The 22998-nt window shown below is 39.2% G+C and overlaps 1 protein-coding gene across 3 annotated transcripts in view; it reads left to right on the top strand.

Annotated features, from left to right (window-relative positions):
* ccdc57 (coiled-coil domain containing 57) overlaps positions 1 to 22998 on the top strand; it is a 47615-nt gene that overhangs the window by 4484 nt on the left and 20133 nt on the right. For 2 of the 3 annotated variants that reach the window (XM_026350541.1, XM_026350542.1), the window contains 10 exons: positions 2351 to 2473; positions 8186 to 8294; positions 9953 to 10054; positions 10689 to 10843; positions 11400 to 11489; positions 15661 to 15861; positions 17927 to 18089; positions 19299 to 19391; positions 21747 to 21869; positions 22076 to 22184. In XM_026350541.1, coding sequence (XP_026206326.1) covers positions 2351 to 2473; positions 8186 to 8294; positions 9953 to 10054; positions 10689 to 10843; positions 11400 to 11489; positions 15661 to 15861; positions 17927 to 18089; positions 19299 to 19391; positions 21747 to 21869; positions 22076 to 22184 — 1268 coding nt within the window. The remainder of the gene's footprint in view (positions 1 to 2350; positions 2474 to 8185; positions 8295 to 9952; positions 10055 to 10688; positions 10844 to 11399; positions 11490 to 15660; positions 15862 to 17926; positions 18090 to 19298; positions 19392 to 21746; positions 21870 to 22075; positions 22185 to 22998) is intronic. The other variant, XM_026350543.1, reaches the window with a different exon arrangement.

The following is a 22998-nucleotide window of genomic DNA, read 5'->3' as shown; positions in this document are numbered from 1 at the left end:
ACAGACAGCAGTCTCTGGACCCTCCTCGCTGCCTCCCTGTCTCCTGATCTGAATGCCTTCTTTTTGTCATTCAGGATGGCTTTGATGTCTTGTGTGACCCAGGGCTTGTTGTTTGGAAAGCAGCAAATAGTTTTTGGGGGTATATGGGTGTTCACACAGAAATTTATGAAATCAGTGATGTAGTCTGTCAGTCCATTAATGTCCTCACCGTGAGGTTCACAGAGAGTTTTCCAATCTGTATCTTCAAAGCATCCCTGCAGGACAATGTGTGCCCCCTCTGTCCACCTCTTTACGGTTTTAATAGTAATCATGAACAGATCATGAACTACCCTAGAGTTGATGGGCAACCACTCTACCAAATGTGCCACTGCTGCTAATAGAGAAATTATTTAATATTTTCAGAAAGGCAGCTATTTCTAGTTTGAACTGAAGGTTTTCTTTTTTGCTTAATAAAATAAGAAGATACATTTATCCATATACAATAAATGCACCCATTAACAAGGCTGTCAAACATCTCATATGGAAGTGAGACTCTTTACTGGCTTTAAATAGGTGGTCATTCCTTCATGAATTAGTTTTTTCTTTAATACATAATAGTATGTGCAAATTATTCTTTTGTACATATTATAGTGAATTTACTTAAATAAATTGTAAAAGCAGTGCCTGTAATGAACTCTCGAGTGGACTGAAATAATACCTTGCCATGCCACACATTTGAACCTTCTGTTAAAGGGCTAAGTTTCAAAAGTCTACCTGTAATGGTATCTGGTTATGACACAGATAAAGGTTCTTTTATATTTGAACAGGTTTTGAGAGATGTGTGAGAGATATCTGCCTCCAACTCAATACAATGAAGGTTAGGGTTTATCTAGAGTAACCTGTGCAATTTTATGTGGAAAGTATTGGTGTTGAAATGTTTCTTATTTTACAATGCCATGTTCAAGACAAAGTAAATTCCATCCATCTCCACTGTACGGGAGACAGATATCTCACACTGTGAGCATTTAAAAGCAAAAATATCTGACAAGATACCCATGCAAAAAAACTTTTTTTGAAACTCCTATAAACAGATTATTTCTACTAGATTCAGAATTTGCTTCACTGTCCAAAAATGGTTTTGCATTCAAGGAATTTGAATGACTCCAGTTCGTAGCGAAGTTTAATGTGTCTGTGACACATACAGTCTGGTTCATAAATAAACAATTACAAATTTTCGAGGAATTCCTCTTTTGCATACCACTACATTTGCCATTGTGGTGGCAATGTAGTGGCGTTTAAATACAAAATCTGCATACTGAAAGTGCCAATGTTCCACTGGACAAATATGGTACTATAAGATTTGATGGAGCTCCTCTGATGCACTGACTTCTTTTTCACCCACTAAAATTACTCTATTTCTACTAAGGGCTAAATCGGCCACAAGCCAGGACCAACAGATACAAACACAGATACCATGGAGTTGCCCATCAACTCTATTGTAGTTCATGATCTGTTAAAACCGTAAAGAGGGGGCACACATTGTCCTGCAGGGATGCTTTGAATATCAGCATTTGTGTGTCTTAATGTGTGTGTGTCTGTAACTGATGCTGATTTATAGACAGCCTTGATCACGTGACCTGACTCAGCTGGTGCCAGGGAGACTGTCGGGGAGAGGCAGGAAACTCAAGCTCTTAAGATTATGCAGTTTCACTCAAATGAAAACTGATTTAGGGCCCTTACAAACAGTTTTTTTTTCCAGCAAAACCATAATAGGTATTGCAACCATCACCAGTGTGAATGTTATGTTTGAGGACAGAAAATTTTAGTTCAGACCAGCGAGTTCTTCTTTCTCCTTCTCACTCTAAAAATCAGCCGAAATTTAACATTGCTCCCTATTTTTTTATTTTTTTTTACATTAGAAACACAAAAAGTGGTTTCTTGGCTTTTGCCTTTCCACAAAAAACATGTCTTTAAGCTGCAGAAGGACCAACTTGGCATCCACATGAAGCTGACAGATGCTGAACCATGTCCTTGCTTGACTTCTAATCTCTCAAAGAAGAAACTCTGGGAAACTTCTCATCAGATCTTTCACTTATGTTTTTGTCCTTGACCTTTCCAGATTCCTCTCCAGAGGTTACACTTATTATTTGTCAGTTTAGACAACAAAAAACATGTTGTTTAATAATAAATAATGTTAATTCTGATATTTTTGTGTTTTTATCACTGTGAACATATTACACTAGCTGTATTCTAATCAAGTGACTACAATATAAATAGGTATATAGCACTGCCAAACTAAAGAAAAATGTAATGGTGCCTAAGACATTTGCACAGTACTGTATATATATATATATATATATGTATTTGTCAGAAAACAATACCAGCAACTGAAGGAGGATTTCCAGTTCAACCTGGCCATCCTGGATGAACGTGACAGAGAGCTGGAGAGGTGTGATGCCATAACTGCCAAAGCTCTGACTATGGAGTGTAACAGGTACAATTCATCTGACGCACTTTACATTTAATCAAAATGCGAAGTAAGAAAATATGTGTATGTGAAATAAAAAATATTTTACAGAAAATACAAAAATATACAAATTGGAATTTTAAAAATGTTATTCTTGTAAAATACAGTGGCAAGAAAAAGTATGTGCACCCTTTGGTATTGTATGGATTTATGCATCAATTTGTCATGATCTGAACTTGATCTGAACTTCATCTAAGTCAAGAGTATTAACATAACTTTAGAAATTCACTTGTCAACAGTTAGGCAAACAATCTACAAGGACACCGAGACACTGTGGGACTGTGGCTACACTACCAGTAATTAATTCCAAGGGTGGTATAGTTGATATGGTTGTTCTCAATAAAGACAAGAAAGATCTGAAATTGTTTTGTGTTGTTATTTTAGGCACATCATATTTGTATACTCTTGACTTGAAGATTAGATCACATTTTATGACAAATTAATGCAGAAAACTATGAAATTCCAAATTCCATACTTTTTGATGCTATTATATGGGGTTTGCCCTATGTTAAAACAATGCAACGGACCACATTGACAGGAGTGTGTTTTATGTACTGATAAGATGATGAAATATGATTTGGGATGTTTATTTTAACAGAAGAATTTATCTGTTTACAGTTTCTTAGACAAAGCAGAGCTGCTATGCAGATGATCTGACTCACCGGGGGGAAATTGGGGTTTAGTATCTTGCCCAAAGACATGGCATGTGACATGGCAGCCGGGAATCGAACCACCAATCCTATGATTGGCAGACAACTGCTCTGCCTATTGAGCCACAGCCACCCCGAAAACCACAGTACAATACAGTGTGTTCTCAATAAAACTGAACTAACCAAGAATGTGACCAGAGAAGTTCCCGCCGCATTTTTAGGGCTTAGCCCATATTTACAGATACTTTCACTATCTGTGCAAAACACAACACCTTTAATTATAGTCAGGGAAATACATTAAATAATAGGAACTGGCATTACATGTAAAATAGACACAAAAGAAACTCGTCCTGAGCATAGTTTCACTGCAGATTACCTTTTTGCAATGTGGAAAGGTGTTGAAGTAACCATTGCCATTCTATGTGCATATTTTGCACACAACCCTTCACTCAGTTTGGAGACACATGTTCACCTGTTTCTGTGTAGCCACAGATACTAATAAAAGTAATGGTAAAAGTGTTCAGTTAAATGGTTAGCGTGAGTATGTTGTCATATCTAAAATGCTGGAACCCCTTGTTTTTTGTGCTGTAGACTTCTGCCTATGCCACAAGATGGGAATGTCTGACTGCGTAGTTTTAACATAGTGAAAACATCTGTCTGAATGTGGTGGAGGAGCTAAGTCAGCTCCATATGCAGGTTGCCAAACTGGATAAGGAGAAAGCCAGAGAGGCTGAGAAGAGGCAGAAGGAGCTAAGTAAAATTCAGCACAATGCTGCTCAGCACAGGCTGCAGCTGGATGATGTGAAGCGGTGGGTCAGAGTCAAACAAATTGACAATAACAAAAACAAAAACAAAGGGCACATCATGATAAAAACTTTGATTCCTCTCAGCTTCCCCAAAAGTTTACTCTGCAGGTCTGGCACCACTGGGGACTTTGTGCAATGCAGTGTGACATCATCCAGTAAGATGTTGCATTGGGTAATCGTGTATATACAAGACTGCATTCCTGCTAGATTGCTTTGTAATAAGAACTCTGTATTTCATCTGTTTACCTTGAGATTTTTTACAACCAAAGATTAAACATTTGCTGCAGTGATAACATTGCAGTTGTACCCACTGCCCTGGAACACTGTGAAATTATATGTGCACAAGTACTCATTGTGCATCCAGAAAGTATTTACAGCAGTGTAAATGTCCTTGAGTAGCCCCGAGCCCAGACTTGAACCGATTGAACATCTCTGGAGAAATCTGAAAATGACACCATGCACCGACGCTTCCCATCCAACCTGAATGAGAGAAACCGCTCAAAAATGGGTGCACCAAGCTTGTAGCATCATAGTCAAAGAGGCTGTAATTGGTGCTAAAGGTGCTTCAATAAAGTATTTAGCAAAGTTTGTGAATACATTTAGTTACTTTAGTTTTTTATTTGTAATATGTTTGCAAAGATTTCATACAAACCTCTTTCACTTTGTCATAATGGGGTATTGCTTGTAGAGTTGTGAGGAAAATGTGCTGTAATACTTTCTGGATGCACTGATGTTTTTTTAAATATCAAACTTAAGTCTATGGAGAACTCTCAACGCTGGTCTTCATGTTACTCAAGTGTGGCAAATAATACAGTGAGTTCCTTGAGGAATACATAAACTTCATCCAGGTTAAAGCTACCCATACACTTACACTCACTCTGAAAAGTACTGGGGCCATTGGCTATTCCCTGAGGCATCCTGGTAAACTCCCAAAAGCACATTGGAGTAACAAGGGCCGTCTTGCATTTATCTTTCCCCTCCACTTTATAATAGGCAGACCTAATATCCATGACGTAGACCCTGTCAAGGCTTAAAATGCTTCCTCTATGTTGGGGGAAGCATGTGCATTTTGGAAGGTTTGTCTGTTAAGTTTGCGATAATTGACACACAACCGGAGACAAGGGGTTTTCCGATTTATGTATGATGTTGGCAACTTGAAGTTCATTAAAGTGAAGGCGGACTGCCTGTAGTCAGAGGGATGAATGAGTTTTGGTCTTAGTCCTGTTTTTCACCAGGACTGGCACCTTGAAGGATGGGTTCAGACAGTCCCTCCACTGCGACGAGTCCAGTTTAAATGGCCATTTTTGTTCTAACATTCTTTCTGTCCTGCATTTAACTGTTTCTGATCCACCAGATCCACTTCTTTGAAGGGTTTTTAAACTGTCTTGCTATGTGGCCGTAGCCACACTTTAAGCAGATACTACATTTCATTACTTTTTTATTGGCCAAAAACACCATTTTGGTTTCATCAGACCAAAGAACCCCGTTCCACTTAAACATGAAGCCTTTCACATGCCTATTGGCAAACTCAAGTCGTGATTTAACATGAGTTTTCTTTAACAGTGGCTTTCTCCTTGCCGCTCTCCCATAAAGCTTTGACTGGTGAAGAACCCGGGCGACAGTTGTATGTACAGTCTCTCCTATCTCAATTGCTGAAGCTTGTTACTCCCTCAGAGTGTTCATCTGTGTGTAAGTGATTGCTGTCACTACTCTCCTTTTGCACGGTCACTCAGTTTGTGTGAATGGCCTGTTCCAGGCAGATTTAGACATGTGCCATATTCCTTCCTTTTTTTGATGATGGATTTTACTGAACTCCAGGGGAAGTTCAGTGTCTTGGAGATTTATTTGTATCCATTCCCTGATTTATACTTTTCAATGACCTATTCTCTGAGTTGCTGGGAGTGTTCTATTGTCTTCATTGTGTAATGGTAGCCAGGAATACTGAATAACCAGTGACTGGACCTTCTAGACACAAGTGTGTTTATACTGCAATCATTTGAGAGACATTTACTGCACTCCTGTGCGCTACTGTGATCCCCATTTCACTAATTATGGGACTACTAGCACCAAATATCTGGACCTCTGTTGGATTAGGCCAGTCATTTTAAAGGGGGTGAATATTTCAATTCAATTCAATTCAATTCAGTTTTATTTGTAGTGCCAATTCACAACAGAAGTTATCTCAAGGTTTAAGATCTTACCTAAGAGTATAATTATACAAATAATTATATAGAAAACACAAAAATCCCATTTGAGCAAGCTTTAGGCAACAGTGGAGAGGCAAAACTCCCAAACCTCCAGCAGCACCAGGCTCATAAAGGGTGGCTATCTGCCTCGACCGGTTGGGGTGAGTGGATAGAGGAGAGAGAAAAGAACAGCAGGCAACAAAAACATCAACAAGCAGCAAGAACATTGGGCAGGTTCTGAAGCATACCTGCAGAAAAGTACAGAGAAAAAGGGAGACAGAGAGAAGGAAACACAACTACAGGAGAGAGAAGACACAAAGCTAATGAAGAATGAATAAATATTAATGCAAACACTGATTTTACCTTACATTATTTTAATTAATTTACATTAATTCAGTTCAATTCAATTCAATTCAATTTTATTTGTATAGCGCCAATACACAACAGATGTCATCTCAAGGCACTTTACAGTGTAAGGCTTAAGACCTTACAGATTAAAATTATACTCAACTTTTATTAACCTCGATTGATATATAATGTTGATAAAAGTATGAACCATTCAAGGGGGTGAATACTTTTTACAGGCACTATATATTCCTCCTGGCTGGCATGCCAAATTTATCTGTAACCAGTGACCTGGCACACTGTCTCAGCTACATTCTTTTCAAGGAAGAGTGGAGAAAAAAAAAACAAGAACCAGAACATATAGCTGGCATTTATGCACAACAATTATAGTTTTTTTCTCAATTCAGTTTCTAAAAGTAGACAAAATGAATCATTGGTTGGAACACAGTCTCTGGTTCCCTTTCTTAAAACGAGGTACCACCACCCCAGTCTACCAGTCCAGAGTCACTGCCCCTGATTGCCACTCAATGTTGCAAAGTCGTGTCAGCCAAGACAGCCCCACAACAACCAGAGAATAAAGGTACTCAGGGCGAATCTCATCCACCCCCGATGCCTTGCCACTGAGGAGCTTACTGACTAAATCAGTGACTTCAGCCTGGAGAGTTGAAGTTGAGGAGATCCTTACTCCTTCCAACGTCTGACAATGTCCCCAGTTGAGGTCAACAAGGCCAAAAAGGGTGTCCTGGTTCATTATAGACGAGCGGTAACTTGCACAGGAGTCCAATGACAGAACCTTGCTCAGGTTCACATCGGGGAAGCTGTTCCTCCCAGTCATATTCCTCCAGGTCAAATTCGCATTGCCCACATGTGCGATGACAGACCCCAAGAAAGCCGGGTTGTTACTCGAAGGTGCAGGGAAGCAACTCTCTCATCCACTGGGGAAAATTCCAACACAATTCCAACCTCTCTGAAGGAGTTGGGTTCCAGAGCCCAAGCTGTGCATGGAGGTGAGCCAGACTACCCCCTCCCATTGGGCAGGTCAACTTGATTTACTGGTCAGATTGGGAAGGGGTCCTAGAGAAAACCATGGAGTCCAACATTGTCGTGCCCAAACTCAGGCCTGGCTCCAGGGTGGAGGGTGGAGATGAGTACTCTCATCATAAAGGAGTTTGTGAACTGCTCTTGGTCTGGCCCATCACCCAGGACACATTTGCCTTGGGAGACCCTACCAAGGGCCTTTAAGCCCCCAGCAACATAGCTCCTGGGGTCATTCAGGCATGCAAACCCTTCTACCACTATAAGGTGGAAATTCAAGGGGGAAGTTAAAGTCAGTTCACTCAATTAGTGAGTCCAATTGTTTGTTTTAGTTTTCTGTACCTAGCCAACCATCTTAAACATATTATTAAATAAATATCTTTATACCGACAAAACATATATGTAACAAAACAAGAACCCTTGACAATCCTTATCTTACATTACAGAATTTTGTGCTAAGTTTAGCTTTTCGTAATTTTTAATTTTTAACTTACAAGTAGTGTGGTAAAGGTCTAAGTGTCAGGCTTAAGCTTCGGTACTAAAACCTTTTCATTATTCAATCATTGCTGTGCTTTTCAACTGGAATCTAAAAACGTTTATGTATTTAATAAGTGGTATGGTACTGTGACTGTGTGTGTGTGTGTGACTGGATTGTAGCTCTTTGGCTGGTGAAATTCAAAAGCAAATGGAGAAATATGAGAGGACAAAATGGGATATGGAGCGCAGAATAGAAGAGCTGGAAGGAAAGTTGATCCTGCAGAGACAGGTAAACAAACATGACATACACTTTTATGCATATGATTAGAAGCTTATTTTGTCTTCTATCTTTATATAGCACATAATATAATATTAATACTTTACCAGATGTTCTATTTGTTCAACTTGCTTGATTTTCCTGAAGACATTTGATCTCTCATCTATCTTAATCAGTTGTTACTTCCTGTTATTACACAGACTTTTGTATTTTTATGGTCACATTGTGAATGGTTATTAAACTGCCTGAGGAGGGGTGGACTGCATTGTACTGTAAGTGACTGATGATGTGTCATAAACTATCACCTCTATTTTAAAATTTATGTTTTGAGTCTAGAACCTTTTATTTATGGATCAAACACAAAGAATTTGTGGTTCATCACCTTGAAGTAGGGAAATATGACAAAAAAAAAACTAAAAAAAGAAACCTTAACCCCAACTTTTTAGGAAATGCATGACCTAACAGCAGTAAAATGTATGGTATAGTATGTATAGTTACAAAAATGGAGAAATGGTAATCTAGCTCAGTTCTACTCTCTCCCTATTTTCAACTGACTCCACTTATACATTCTCACTGTCTTCTGAAACAATGTTTTAAAACAAGCATTTCTGCTTTGGGGAAACCAGTGAAAAAGTATTTTTTCCAGCCAATCAGCTGAAGAGGGCATTGGTTCCAATTCTTCTTCTAATACTGTTTTAATCTTCATTTTAATTTTGGTATCACTTAACAGAGCAAGTGGTCTATGCAATGCAACCATTTACACCTCGACTCACACAAAGATAACAACACATGTGCCCCTGCAAGTGGTGGGTTGATGACCTAGATGTGACCTTAACAACCCTCAGGGGGTGAACAGCTTTACAATGTTTGAAGAACGTTTGTAGATGAGAGGAAAAACATCAAGATCTCAAGCAAGTCCACATAGTGGTTTTTGGAAATATAACACTGATGACTGAGAATCTCTGCTAATTCTTCTCAGAATAAACTATGTATTAATATGACAGAATTTAAAACAGAATAAGCTACTGACATGTATGCACACACAGCTATAGTATGTCACACAGTCTTCTGTTACAACTCATGGCACTGTAGCATTGAGAACCATGAAGTCTGCAGGCCCAAAATAACTGCAAGGGTAGCCAAACATTCAGATGAGTTCAACAGTAGACCTTTAGGATGAACCCAGACAAAAGAGCTCTTACTTTGACCCTGACTGGTGTTCCCATATACTGTATTGGTCTATCAGATGAGCAGACACATAAAAGTTTATCTGTTTAAATAAAGTTCATCAGTGTTGTGTCTGCATATGTCACTAGTTAGATAATTGAAAATGTCTCTCAGCAACACTTAGATTAGTTACACATCAGTTCCCCTAATGACAGTTTATAGAGATTATGCAAATCAAATAAAACAGAGTTTCTACTGTCTGACAAACAAAACAAAATCTGTTGATTCATTCTATGTGTGAATATGTTTTTCTCTATATTATATTGCTATCTGACACAGGAAGATTCTTACTCCTTCTGTTTGGCTAATTTTCCTTTAACCTGTTCCCTATCTACTATGTCACTGCTTGGAAAATACAGCTGCATGTATTTTAACTAATAAAAAATTAACAAATCTACAAATTATACACGTAACATTCCAATTCCTTTTCATCTGGCCATCAGGAGATGACCGCATCTTTTGATAGTGAGCTCAGACAGCGGAAGCATGAGTTCAGCTTGAAAATTGATGAGATGCATGCTGTGCTACTGTCTCATAATCTCAAGGTGAGAAGAGTAACCACGCAACATAGGTAAACTTTATATTTACAAAATAGAAAATTCAGAAAAAGTAAGAAAGTCCAATATTACGCAAATAAGTAAAAAAAAAAAAGAATTGGAGACTCGATTTTATAATTATGAGATGCTAAGTGATAATTATGGGATAAAAGTTAATTATCTTTTTGAGAGGACAGGGCAGACAATAGTGCCTCATTGAATCCACTTTCAACCGACATTAATCTCACAGGTTAATGTAGATGGTATACACATATATATATATATATATATATATACACATGTTAATATTTTATAATTTGCTGGTAGCCAACTTCATGAGAGTAGTGAGAGTGTAAACTAAAGACCTGAAATGCAGCATAATGTGGTTATTGTGAACATATGTAAATTCTGTAAAAAAGTTATTAAAATTATACATATGCACTAAATGCATTGGTATGTGAATATTTTGCTGCAGTTTAAAGTAATGGGTTAAAGTTTTGTTTTTATATTTCTATGTTTATTTTTTGTTACTACGTAAATACAAAAATACAGATTTTCTTGCTGACCTCTGACATGCTGGTCTCTCTTTTACCCATTGTTGTCATCCTCATTTGTTGCTATATGTGTGTATGTCCTTGTCCAGGTGAATCTGCTGTCTAAAAAGACTGAAATTTACTACCAGGCTTATCTCCGGGCCACACAGGCTCTCAAAGCATCTGAGGAATGTTGTCTGCAGATACAAACTCAGCTGCATGATAGAGACCAGGAGATATCTAACCTAGCTGCTGTCAAAGACAGGTACACTCCATACATGCTTGTGTATATTTGTATATGTATTCCAATTATAATTCTGTGTTTCTATATGTGTAAAGTGTAGGTTTGGGATTTTTCATGTTGATCTTAAAAAAAATATTGATGTGCCCATTTGTATGTGAAAATATATATTGGTCAGTGTAAGTGTCGCTCCATATTTCAATCTGAAGTTCATCTGAAGTTTGCATAGTCTCACTAAGTTATATTGAATGGAATGGATTTTTCAGAGATTTAAAGTAAATTTTCTTCTTTTGTTTATCCAGATAGCAGTTTATTATAGTATTTGTGGGTAGATCTGCTCCTTTTGTTGTTGTTGTTGTTGTGGTTGTTGTTGTTGTGTTGTTAACTTGAAAGTGAATTTGTAATTTGCAAAAATTGTTTTTGTCTTGTGAAAGCCTGCTCGGCTTGAGTAGACCAATGGAACTGATTATAATTATTTTACGGATGTGCAGGGGTGAGGCAATGGCACTGAAACCTTGTACAAAATTACCTGTAGAAGTTGGCAACGCCTTAAAGTTTCTGGACTTCCTTATGATTTTAGACTTAGGCCAGGAGAGGACTTCTTGGACCTTGGCCGGGTCCATCTCAATTCTACCCACAGAGATGATGAGCCAGAGCAACTGGACTGTGGGTTTGTGAAATTCTTACTTTTCTGCTTTGACAAATAGCTCTGCGTGGGTGATGTGTTTGGTCTCAGAACGGGAGAAGATTAAAATTTTGTCCAGTTATACAAAGACAGATTTATTCAGCATGTCTTACAAAGCATCATTGACGAGAGTCTGGAAAACGACCAGAGCATTGGTCAAGCCAAAAGGCATGACCAAGTACTTCTCCTCCTTAATACGCAGCAGATTGTAGGCATTTCATAGGTCTAATTCAGTGAAAATGAAGGAGTCTTGCAAGGGTGCAAAGGCTGATGTTAGAAGCAAGGAATAACAATTATTAACAGTAAGATGTTATTGAGTCATAGTAACCAATACAAGGGTAGGGCATACTATCCTTTACCTGCCCCGGAGAAGAGGATGGGTGGACAGCTAAGAACAGCTTAAGGGTCTCTGAGGTGTATTTGGACATGTCTCCGTGTTTGAAAAAGTGAAAGTGAAAATAGCCTGAGCTACTGGGGCGGCAGTAGCTCGGGGGTACAGCAGTCGCCTACGAATCCCAGGGTGAGTGGTTCGATTCTCAGTTCCTTCTGGCTACTTGCTGAGGTGTCCTTAGACAAGACACTAAAATCAGTGTCCAAGTCAGAACCCCGACCTAATCCCATAAATTACAATGTCTATGATATGTCCATAATTTTATAATCCATCGTGCATATTTAATCCTCCCTCTCACTGTTCTTTTATTCTGCACCTGGTCGTTGATGAATGTGTCAGCCACTGGTGCTGTGGTGAAGCTCAGGTTCTTCCCTTTCCATTTAAACCATAATGTGGCCAGGTAAGCAAATGTGTATCTCACTTTGGACTCCCATAGCTTCCTCTTTACGGATATAAAAGCCTTTTGCTTAATCTCTCTCGCATAGAGGCAGCAAAAGTTTTTAGGTCGTTGATCATGTCTTTAATGGTTAAGACATCTGTTGCAGAGCTCCACAGCACAGTGGTAACCTTTGTAACTTCTCAGGAACAAGTTGTCCAGAGTAGCACCTGATTTCTAGGGATCCATAGGTGAATGGCCTTCCTGTTATCCTCCTCATATAACGAGCTTTTCTGGGTCGACGTATAGACCAACTTATTGTCCGATGCAGACCTAGATATTTGTACGTTGGCACCACTTCAATGTCCACACCACAAATTCTGGAGCCCCAGTATTCAACATAATGCGGTATGTGAGAGGTACCAGCCTATAGGTATTTAGTTCAGCTGGACACTTTATATACTGGAACAATACAAGATGTTTTCCACATAGCTGGGAACCTCCTCAATTGTAGACTGATGTTGAAGATCGTCTGTAGAGGCTCACATATTTGAGCAGCACAGTCTTACTTAAGCAGCCTAGGATATACACTATCTGGGCCCACTGCCTTCCCACGGCACAGTCCTTATAACTTTTTACATTTACATTTACATTTAGTCATTTAGCAGACGCTTTTATCCAAAGCGACTTACAAGTGAGGAACAAGGCAAGCAAACAAAATCTAAGTCAAGAAGAAACAACATCAAAGCAAAGTGCTATCAAAAAGTGTTTCTGTTTCAAGTGCAAAGGAAGATGCGGAAGAGTTCTGTTTTCAGCAGTTTTTTAAAGATTGCAAGTGAGGTGGCTGAGCGTGCAGAGATAGGCAGCTCATTCCACCATATAACTGTGACAGATGTTGGAGCCTGTTCATGTGATGGAGAGAGCTGCAGGGGTGGAGTTGCACACAGGTGTAGGAAGAGGGGTTGAAGTAGATAGAGGAGGGGAAATTGAGGAGAAAGGAGGGGTTGTGGCAGGCCAGGCTGCTTTTCTAGCAGCGTCAAACCTGTTAAGCTCATTGACTCTGTTGACATTAGCCACTAGTGCCTGGTTGTTGTTTGTATTTTTGGTAGACAGTAAAGTTGTTAATTCCCCTCCACACTTTGATGTTCTGTTATAAGTTTCTTTCTATTTTTTTTATTTTTTATTTTTTGTATTCCTCTTTAACCTGCATCAGTTTCCTTTATCTTCATCTCATTTTGGACGTGTTCAAGCCTTTCTTTGTCTCCATCTTTAAATGCCTCCTTTTTCTGGTTAAGGGTAGCCTTGATCTCACTAGTGATCCAGGGTTTATTTAGGAAACAGTGCACAGAATTTGTAGGTATAACAATGTCTCTACAGAAGTTACCCGATGATAACAGATGTAAAGGTTTGCAACTCCATCTCCAAGCCTCTCCTCTCTAAATGGTCTGCACTTATATAGCGCTTTTCTACCTAGCTGGTACTCAAAGCACTTTACACTGCATCTAATTCACCCATTTGCACACACAAGCAGACACATACTGGGGTTCAGTATCTTGCCCAAGGACACTTGGCACTTGGCAGCCAGGAATCAAACCACCAATCCTATGATTGGGAGACAACTGCTCTACCTATTGAGCCACAGCCACCACTTGGAGGGTGAAACCTCCAAGAGAACCATGCTCGGGGTGAGCCATCTGCCTTGACTGCTTGTCAGGTGTGGTTAGGGGTGGCTAGGGCGGGCTGTGGCTCAATAGGTAGGGCAGTTGTCTGCCAATCATAGGATCAGTGGTTCGATGCCAATGTGCCGTGTCACATGCCAAGGTATCCTCGGGCAAGATACTGAACCCCAAGTTGCCCCTGGTGAGTCGGATTAGCTGCATAGCAGCTCTGCCATTGGCATGTGAGTGTGTGTGTGTGTGTGTGAATGGGTAAATGAGATGCAGTTTAAAAGCGCTTTGAGTACCAGTTAGGTAGAAAAGCGCTATAAAAGTGCAGACCATTTACCATTTGTGGAGAGTGGAGAGAGAAAAAAACAGCAGGAAGCAAAATGGATGCCAACTCCTCTAATCCAATTTTCTATGTAGCCAAGTAGTTCGCAGGGCACCACTTAGACATCGAGGGGTTAAATGACGCCATCTCTGTAGAGAACTTCTGAAGCTTACTTGAAATGACCGAAACAACTAGTAGCACAGCGCTCTAATATCCCCAAGAAACACCTGATATCACAAATAGAGATTGATGAGGTACAACACAAATGCTACGGCAAGGGGGAGCCAGGACGACATGTCAGCGGGGAGCTATTATAACCATCCTCCCCATAGTCAGAGATTGGGTTCCAAGCCCCAATAATAATAACAGAGTTTAATGCAAGAGCAGCTGACCTAAGATTGAACATCATGGATAAGATGGACACCTGGAGCCCCCGAGGCCGGTTACCAAGAATAAGTGAAGTACCTTCTCAAAGTCTGCTAGAAGATGTGAACGCAGCACTACAGACAATACCAACTGAGACCAATCAGCTGATATAAAGCACAGCATCTGTGATCCTTGAGGTACTTGGCTATAAGATCAACACAAGCCAAAGGTGCAGTATCCTCCACGGAAACGGTGGTTGGAGGCTAAGATCAAGACAACACGGAGAGAAGTTAGCCAACTATCACAATTGCAGGAGAATAAACAGGATGTTCTCCACTGAGGCATCCAAGGTGTACTCACAGTGGCAGGGTAATAACATGAGAGCAGACCCACCAAGGCTGGAGACTGAAGAATACTGGAGAAGGAGGCATCACATGACAGCAATGCCCAGTGGCTGGTGGACTTGAGAGCAGACCACAGCAACCTTCCTGAACAACATCCAGTAACCATCACAATGGCAGACATCCAAGAGAGGGTCTCGGGTATGAAGAACTGGACGGCACCAAGTCCTGACATGATCCATGCCTACTGGCTAAAGAAGGTAACCTCACTCCATGAGCACCTGATGGCCCAAATTAACAAGCTACTAGTGGATGGAACTCAACCTGAATGGTTAACGGAATTTCTTGATAATGGATTTTACTCCGGGGGAAGTTCAGTGCTTTGGAGATTTGTTTGTATCCATCCCGTCACTTGTGCTTTTGATGACCTGTTCTCTGAGTTGCTGGGAGTGTCCTTTTGTCTTCATGGTTGAACTAAATGTTAAACTATTACAGTCAACTAATCTTAATTGTTTTTAATATTTGGTCTCTCCAGTGGGCCAAAAAAAATTGAAAAGCAATCTCAAATCTGTTGCATGTGCCTGTTTCTCATTTATTAACCCCATTGCATAAAATTTAAATCAGCTGTGCATTAAACCAAAAGGTTTCACAATGTGCAAATGTCTTTTTTGTTTTTGAACTGTATCTGTAAAGGTATGAAGATTTGGTCCAGGCTCTGAAACAGTGTGATGTGCAGATGGAGGCTCAGCATCAGTCCCACACAGAAGAGCTACAGAAAGCTGAAAAACAAATTGTCCAATTACAGAACAGAATAGAGGTTTTGGCTGCACAGGCATGCTGCCTACAGGAAGACAGGCAGGAGGCCATTGAACAGCAAGATCAGATAATTCAGAGGTGAGTCTGACATTGATTAACATTGAAAATTGCTAAAAAGATTTAAAAAAAAAAAAAAAAAAAACCTAATTCAAATTCCTATAAACCAGGGAACCTGTGTTATTGTGTGTGTGTTTTCCTAAGACTTCAGTCTGGCTGGAACAAGTACACCTGACATGTCTTCTCTGAGATGTTAGTCAAAGATGCAAAGATGATCACTCTACAGAAGAGAGAAACCAAAATTAGAAGTGAGCAGGAAAGGAGCAGGGAGGGAATTGGGAGGTAATAGGGAGAAATTAATAACAAAAAGATTAAAAGGAAGAGACTGGTAATAACGATTCAGCACCAAGAATAGACTTACTTATTCTGAAGAAAACATGGAGGTCACAAGTAAGGCATTTGAAGGTGATACAACCCTTTTTCCAAAAATAGGATGACTATATAAAAATGAAAACAGAATGCAAATTGAAATTGCAAATTGATAACCAGATATCTGCTCATTCTTAATGCTAGTGTAGAACATCTCACAACTAATGCAGATAACTGGCCAACATTTAGTATCATTATTAGATATTATTATTAGATAGAAAGTTCCAGAAAGACTTTCAGAAGTAAGGAGGGGGTTTACCAATATGTTAAAAACTACTGTAAGGTTTTATCTCAACCAGGCTCAATGAGGACAGGATAGGCTTGGATTGGTTAAAACAAGACATTTGAGTGAGATGAAGTAGATTAGTAGATTAGTAGAAGTATTCTTCACTTGGGGTACCATCCAGAAGCTGGCACAGAACATACAACAAACATGAGTGGAGGACATTTGTTGCTGCCCTACATGCCAGTGGCATAACAGGCAATAACTAACTATTATATTTCTAAAGCATTTGTGGGTTGGTAATGAAGTCCTGGGTGACCTGGTGAGTGAAGACCCGAGGGAGGTAACGTTAGGAGAAAGCGGCAAGCAGGGCCAGGGAATGCAGTTGCTTGAGCAGGAGGTGCTGAGTAATGGAGTCTGGGCCAAACTGAGCTGTATAGGTGCAAGTTAGGAAGTGAATGAACAGAGAGCACATGGTAAGTGAACTAAAAACAGTGTAGACTGAGAAGATCCAGAGCAGAGGTAATGAACAGGTAGACGGGTTCAAATGGCTGGAGAGTGGCTTCTGCAACCAAGTGGCACAATCTGACAGGTTGGTGTGGGCTGCAGACCTGTTTAAGAAGGACTAGCTTGTGCACAGGTGAGGCTGATCAGGTAATTAGTGGCAGAGAGTGGAGAGGCTCAGACAGAGAGTGTTAATTAAATCATACTGTATATAGGCATAACTACAGACTTAGCAAATTAAGAGTAATCTGTCAGCATAAAATTGCAAATTATTTGGGGAATTAATCATATTTGATGTATAATATCGTCAAGAAGAAGAGAGACAGTGAACTAGGAGGAATATTTGTATGCAAGGAACAATGCCAGTAAGACATTTGTGCTTTAAACAAGGGATGTGCTTTAACTTTAGCTCAAAGATATAGTACGGTGTAGGAATAACAAAAATTTCTTATGTATTTTATTCTTCACTAATGATGTGACTGCTGACAAAAGTGGAAGGATGTGAACACTGTTAAGGGCTATTATATCTGTTCAAATTCAACCAAACGCTTCAACATACACTGGGCTGAGCTTTGAAGTTCGGCTAGACAATGAATGAAAGAATACAGCAAATACATACAAACTTTTAAAGGTAAATAATATAATTTTTTGCAATGGCAGAGTCAGGGATCTCAGTCAAATTGAGCATATATTATACTTGCAAATAGTCAAGCAAGCCTGGCATAGCATCACCATAGAAAGAACTCCAGGATCCTGCAATGCCTATTGATCTCGGACAATTGGCAATTTATTTTATGATATTAATTTCTCCAAATATTTTTGCAATCCTAACATTTTTGTTCTTAAATTGAAGCTGAGAGTAAAGAAAATAATAAATAAAAAAAATAGATTAAATATCAAATTGATCATAATGTTGTAGACAAATCATGAAAATTCTATCAATGCTTAATACTCCGGGGTACAGATATGTTGTGTGTTTGTGTGTTACAGGTACAAGCAACAGCTGAGTGCTGGTTTGAAGAGAGAGATGACTTTAGAACAGACACGAGTCAAGATCGAGCTGGAGTGGCAGAGACACTGTGAGGACATCAAGGCCAAACACTACCTTGCCAATGAGCAGCTAATACAAGACCTGACCCAGGCTAGAGACATGGTTAGCATCTCATAGTTTACTCAATGACCCTCTGCAAACTGTATTCAATGTCCGTGTCCTTCATGTGACTTTAGCTCCTTTTATACAGAAACACCACCTTATTGGTGAGAAGGTGTCCCCCTTTTTACACTGCACTTTAAAACGCTTCTGCAGAGGTGCTCCATTGTGCTTTTTATACAGCGCTAGATCAGGCTTCTTCCCCTTTGGAGAGGTGACATTTCACCTCCCAAGAAGCAGCCTGTGAAGACAGAGATTACTAGGCATTAGTTCCCATACTTTGCATGCTACCTCACATCACACTTAACCCCAATTCCTCTGTGATAGTAGCTCTGTGACCATCCCCTTTCTTGCCAAGGTTGCCATTGAGATCTACTAATTCTTACCCTTGTGAGATCACAAGCACACTCCCAAACAAGAAACCTGAAGCCTTGAGGAGGGCAAGGTTTTATATTGTCAGACATTGAAACCTGAAACCTTGGTGCCTGTCCACAAGAATTTCCCCAAGGGAATAAAAAAGTATCAGTTATTATTATTATGTATATGTAACAGTGTACAAATATGTTCAAGTTATTGACAATTTAATCCTTTCACAACCACAAGGTACTTGAGTTAAACTTACCAATACCAACCTTGAGTTAACTTAAAACACTTATCTCTTTTGTACCCACTAGCATTTGATTAGTGGCAGGCATTCTTATGTGTTACCAGTAAGTGATTTGTAGGTGGGTTTCAGTCTCAATGAACTAATAAGCCCAGTATTCCAGTGTAGCCCATATAGTCCTGTCGACGAGATCACAGCATTAATTCTGACAAGAACTGCTTTATCTAACCCTCTATCTATCCTGCTTCTAAGTCCTTATCATGGGAGGAGACTAAATGTTCCAGCTCCCGATGGCTGGATGCACAAGGAAGTTGCTGGCATTCTCCCTGATCATGTCCTATCTGTTCCTTGTTCTTGTCTCCTATGCTCTTGTCTCTCTACTGTACACTCTCCCCAACTGGTCAAGGCAGATGGTCATCCCACCCTGAGCCTGAAAATGCTGAAGGTTTCTTCCGTAAAGGGAGTTTTTCCTTTCCACTGTTGCCCAGTGCTTGCTAAAGTGGGATTGCTGGGTTTTGTTCGGTTCTCTTTATGAATTTATAAGGTAAAGGACCATGATGTACTGTAAGTGAGAATGATTCTAATACAGGTTTTATGTTGGTCTACAGGCTAAAGCAGAGCTGAAGGAGAAGGAACTAGAGCTGCATGAATTGACTGTCTTACTACATTCTGTTCAAGCAGAGAGAGACCAGGCAGTACAGGTGAATACATCCACCTTGCACTGCTAGACTAATATGCAGTAACATATTAAACAAATCGAAGTAAACAACTCTTCACCTATGGCACAGTCGCTGGCCTGACCAGTCTGCGATCACTATTTGTCAACCATTTAATGGGTCTTTAAACATGTATGGTGAACTTTTCTTTCTTTTCATGTATAAATGAACACAAACAACATTTCTGAACATGTATTGTACTGATGCCACTCACATATAATGTGAAGGACTTGGGTGAGATGTGATTTACACTATGTTAGAGGTGGGAAAAACGAGTCTTTGAACTGACTCAGATCCGTGAGTCTCGAACTGTAAATTGAACGAATCATTTCGTTCATTTTACAGCGGGTTGCGGTGTAACCATCTAGTGGGCGATATAAAAATGGCCGCGGTTCTCAGACACTATATAGAGAAGACAACATGGTTTGTTCAGCTGACAAATTATAATACACCATGTGAAAACATAGGGAAAGCAAATACACACCACAATAAAGTGACTTGTGTTCCTGCATCCTCCCTGATATGTTGTTTAAAAGCGCGGCAGTGACTTTGTAGCTGTCACCTGATAAATAAACGAGAGACCACAATGAACACAGTGAACTGAGCTGAGAACGATGAACGAGAACGATGAAGAGAGCAGTGAACCAGTGTACTGCTGTAAACTTATTAGGATAAGGAGTGAGACTTTTAAAGCAACAAGTAACAAGTTCCCGAAAATATTTACATGGTGCATTTACTGTGTCCGAAACGCGACATTATCATTATTATTATTATTAATGATGTTATTGTTGTTGTTATCAATAATGTTACATTTTATTATTTTATGGAAGAGAATAGCACAATTAACATGTTTATAATTTTCGAAAGTATTGATGTACAAACATAATTTACATTATTTACACAAAATCACTACACACATCTACAAGAATCAAAGACCACTAATTAAATATGATTCTATGAATAAATAATGTCTGTCGGGCGTCAGTTGACAAATAAATGACCATCAGATATCAGACATCATTTATTTCCTTGTTTCTCAGTCCACAGCTCCATAGGAGCTTCAGCTGTCACTTGACAAAAGAACGAGGAGCTGAGTAAAGACTCAAAGTTGAGTGAGTTGTGAACAAGTCATTTCTGTTTCCTATCCTGCTGACTGAGCTTATGAAGCTGCTGCCATGTGGCGAGAGAAGGTACTGCAATGAACTGGAAATGAACGAATCACTCACTGAGAGAACTAATCAATCCCAAGTCATAGCAAAGATTCGTTCATATTGAACGAATCGTTCACGACCGAAACATCGCTACACTATGTGTGAGGAAGATGGTGGACCTGGTTCAAAGGCCACTCACAAGTGGTTCAGGTTATAAGAATTAAATGTAGAAACAGAGAAGGCAGTTGAGGAATAGGAAAGCCACCCAGCAGGGATGCACAGCAGGGTCTAAAGAGGAGAGAGGAGATGTGTACAGGAAACATGGCAACCAGAAATGCCATGTGGGAGTAACTGGTGGAGGGCTTAGGACTGAATGAATGAAGTCAGCGGGAGTAGAGGGAGGAAGTGTATTTAGAAGGCAGGAAATTGAGTTGGTGTCCTCCAGGTACTTGCTGCGGAAAGGGAAGAGACGCAACTGGAGAGAAGCAGAGGTTAAGAAAGGGGAACAAATACAACACCCGAGGATTAAGATCCTCTTTGTATGCACACATACAGAGAAATAGTCCAAAATCAGAAAGTCCAAATCCAATATCCATCCAATCCAAAATACAGTCAGGTCTGAAAACTGATCACAAGAAAGATCCAGATTCAGAGATATCAAGAGAGTCCAAATCAGGGCATAAAATTAACAAAGGGAAAGCCAAAAATCAGGGGGTTCCAGGGTTTATAATGAACTCTCACCCTTGGGCAAATGGTTGTGGAACCATACCCAATCAGGAAACTGGTGTTGTAGGCAAGATAACATGAGTTTCTTGGGCAGGCAGCCTGCAGACAGCATATTTGATTGTAAAACAGAAATAGCTAACTAGCTAAAATTTTTCTTGACACATTGCAATGTGACTGAGATTTTCAAAGGCGGATGTTACATTGTTTACTTAAATCCCTTAAATGTCAGGAAGGGAGATAAAAGTTTTTTAGGTTTGGCCAGTGAAAACAAATACTAAGAAAAATTTTAGTTTGTACATTTGTCAGCAAAAAATTAAATAAAAAAAATAATAAAGTTTGTATGTTCTAAATAAGTTCTAAAATTTTTCTTCAAAAACTGAATAAATCAACAAGAGGGCAAATACTTTTGAATCTATAGAATAAATTACTCTGTGAAGCTGAATATGTGATTTTCTACACACAGGAATCCTCTTTAAAGGTAGACTGTCTTCCCTCAGAAGATATCTGTCTTCTGCAGGAGCAGAACACCATCTTGCGAGCTGTGGTTACCCAAATGAGGAAGGACATGGAGAGCCTTGGCCATCTTGTATATTATTATTATTATTATTATCATTATTATTATTATTATTAACAATATTACTATTGTTATTTTGTATTTTCTGCTATATTTTATATTTATTCCATTCTGGTGTTTCTGGGTAATTTTTAATATGCTGCTGTGACTTGCATTTTGCCATTCAGGGATTAATAAAATGTTATATTATCTTATCTTATTTCCTACCCATTCCCCAGGACCAGCTACAGGCTTCTCAGCATCAAGGAGCCTGTGCCACTCCAACAACTCAGATAACTGGAACACGAGACCAGTCCACTGAGAGCTCTTCCAAAGTCAGTCCAGCAGGTGTGGACAGCACTTTTTCATGCAAACCTAATTGATGACTTTCATCTTCCAACAACCATATTAATTACTGCATTTACATGGGCAAGCTAAACTAAACTTTTTATTTTTTAGTTTCAGCGTCTGATTTCTCAGATAGAGTTTAGTTATGGATTAAATCAAACTAATAGTGTTTAATATTGTTGTAAAAAAAAACGATACACAAAAGGGTATCTTATGACAGTAAAACGTTTAGTAGTAAGCTTTTATGTGTACAGATATCTTAAAATATGGTCACATATTCACTAATATAACAATCAAAACAAAAAAGCAGGTTTTGTTTTAAATAAATAACATATAATAGTAAAAAATATAACTTGTTTATTACATGATTTATACAGTAGAAAATGTATGTCAAACCCAAAGCTATAGCCAACGTTATAAATATGTATATATTGGAGTTAGTAGGTCCAGTCAGTTAAAACAATATTGCAGGTGTGACTTAAAGCTTTTCTTAAAATGTTCAAACATTTGATGAATATTTTGAGTTGCTGTTTATCAGAAATTAGATTCAATTGAGTTTATTTATATAGCACCAAATCATGACAAAAGTCATCTCAAGGCATGTTATAGTGTAAGGTTTAAGGTCTAACAAAATATAACTACATATAACATTATACAGAAAAAACAACAATCCAACTTCAGCAAGCATTAGGCAACAATATTAGTACAACCTAACCTGAAAGAGATTAGTCATTAGTTAGACAAGACAAGTCAGTACTGTGGCTACACTTCCTCAAAGCTGGCACCTAAGCACCTCTAACCTGAGTTGAGAAAG

Source organism: Anabas testudineus, chromosome 19 (assembly GCF_900324465.2).
Source record: "Anabas testudineus chromosome 19, fAnaTes1.2, whole genome shotgun sequence".
Classification (NCBI taxonomy): Eukaryota; Metazoa; Chordata; class Actinopteri; order Anabantiformes; family Anabantidae; genus Anabas; species Anabas testudineus.
Note: the sequence above shows the minus strand (reverse complement) of the source record. Positions and strands in the feature narration are given on the sequence as shown.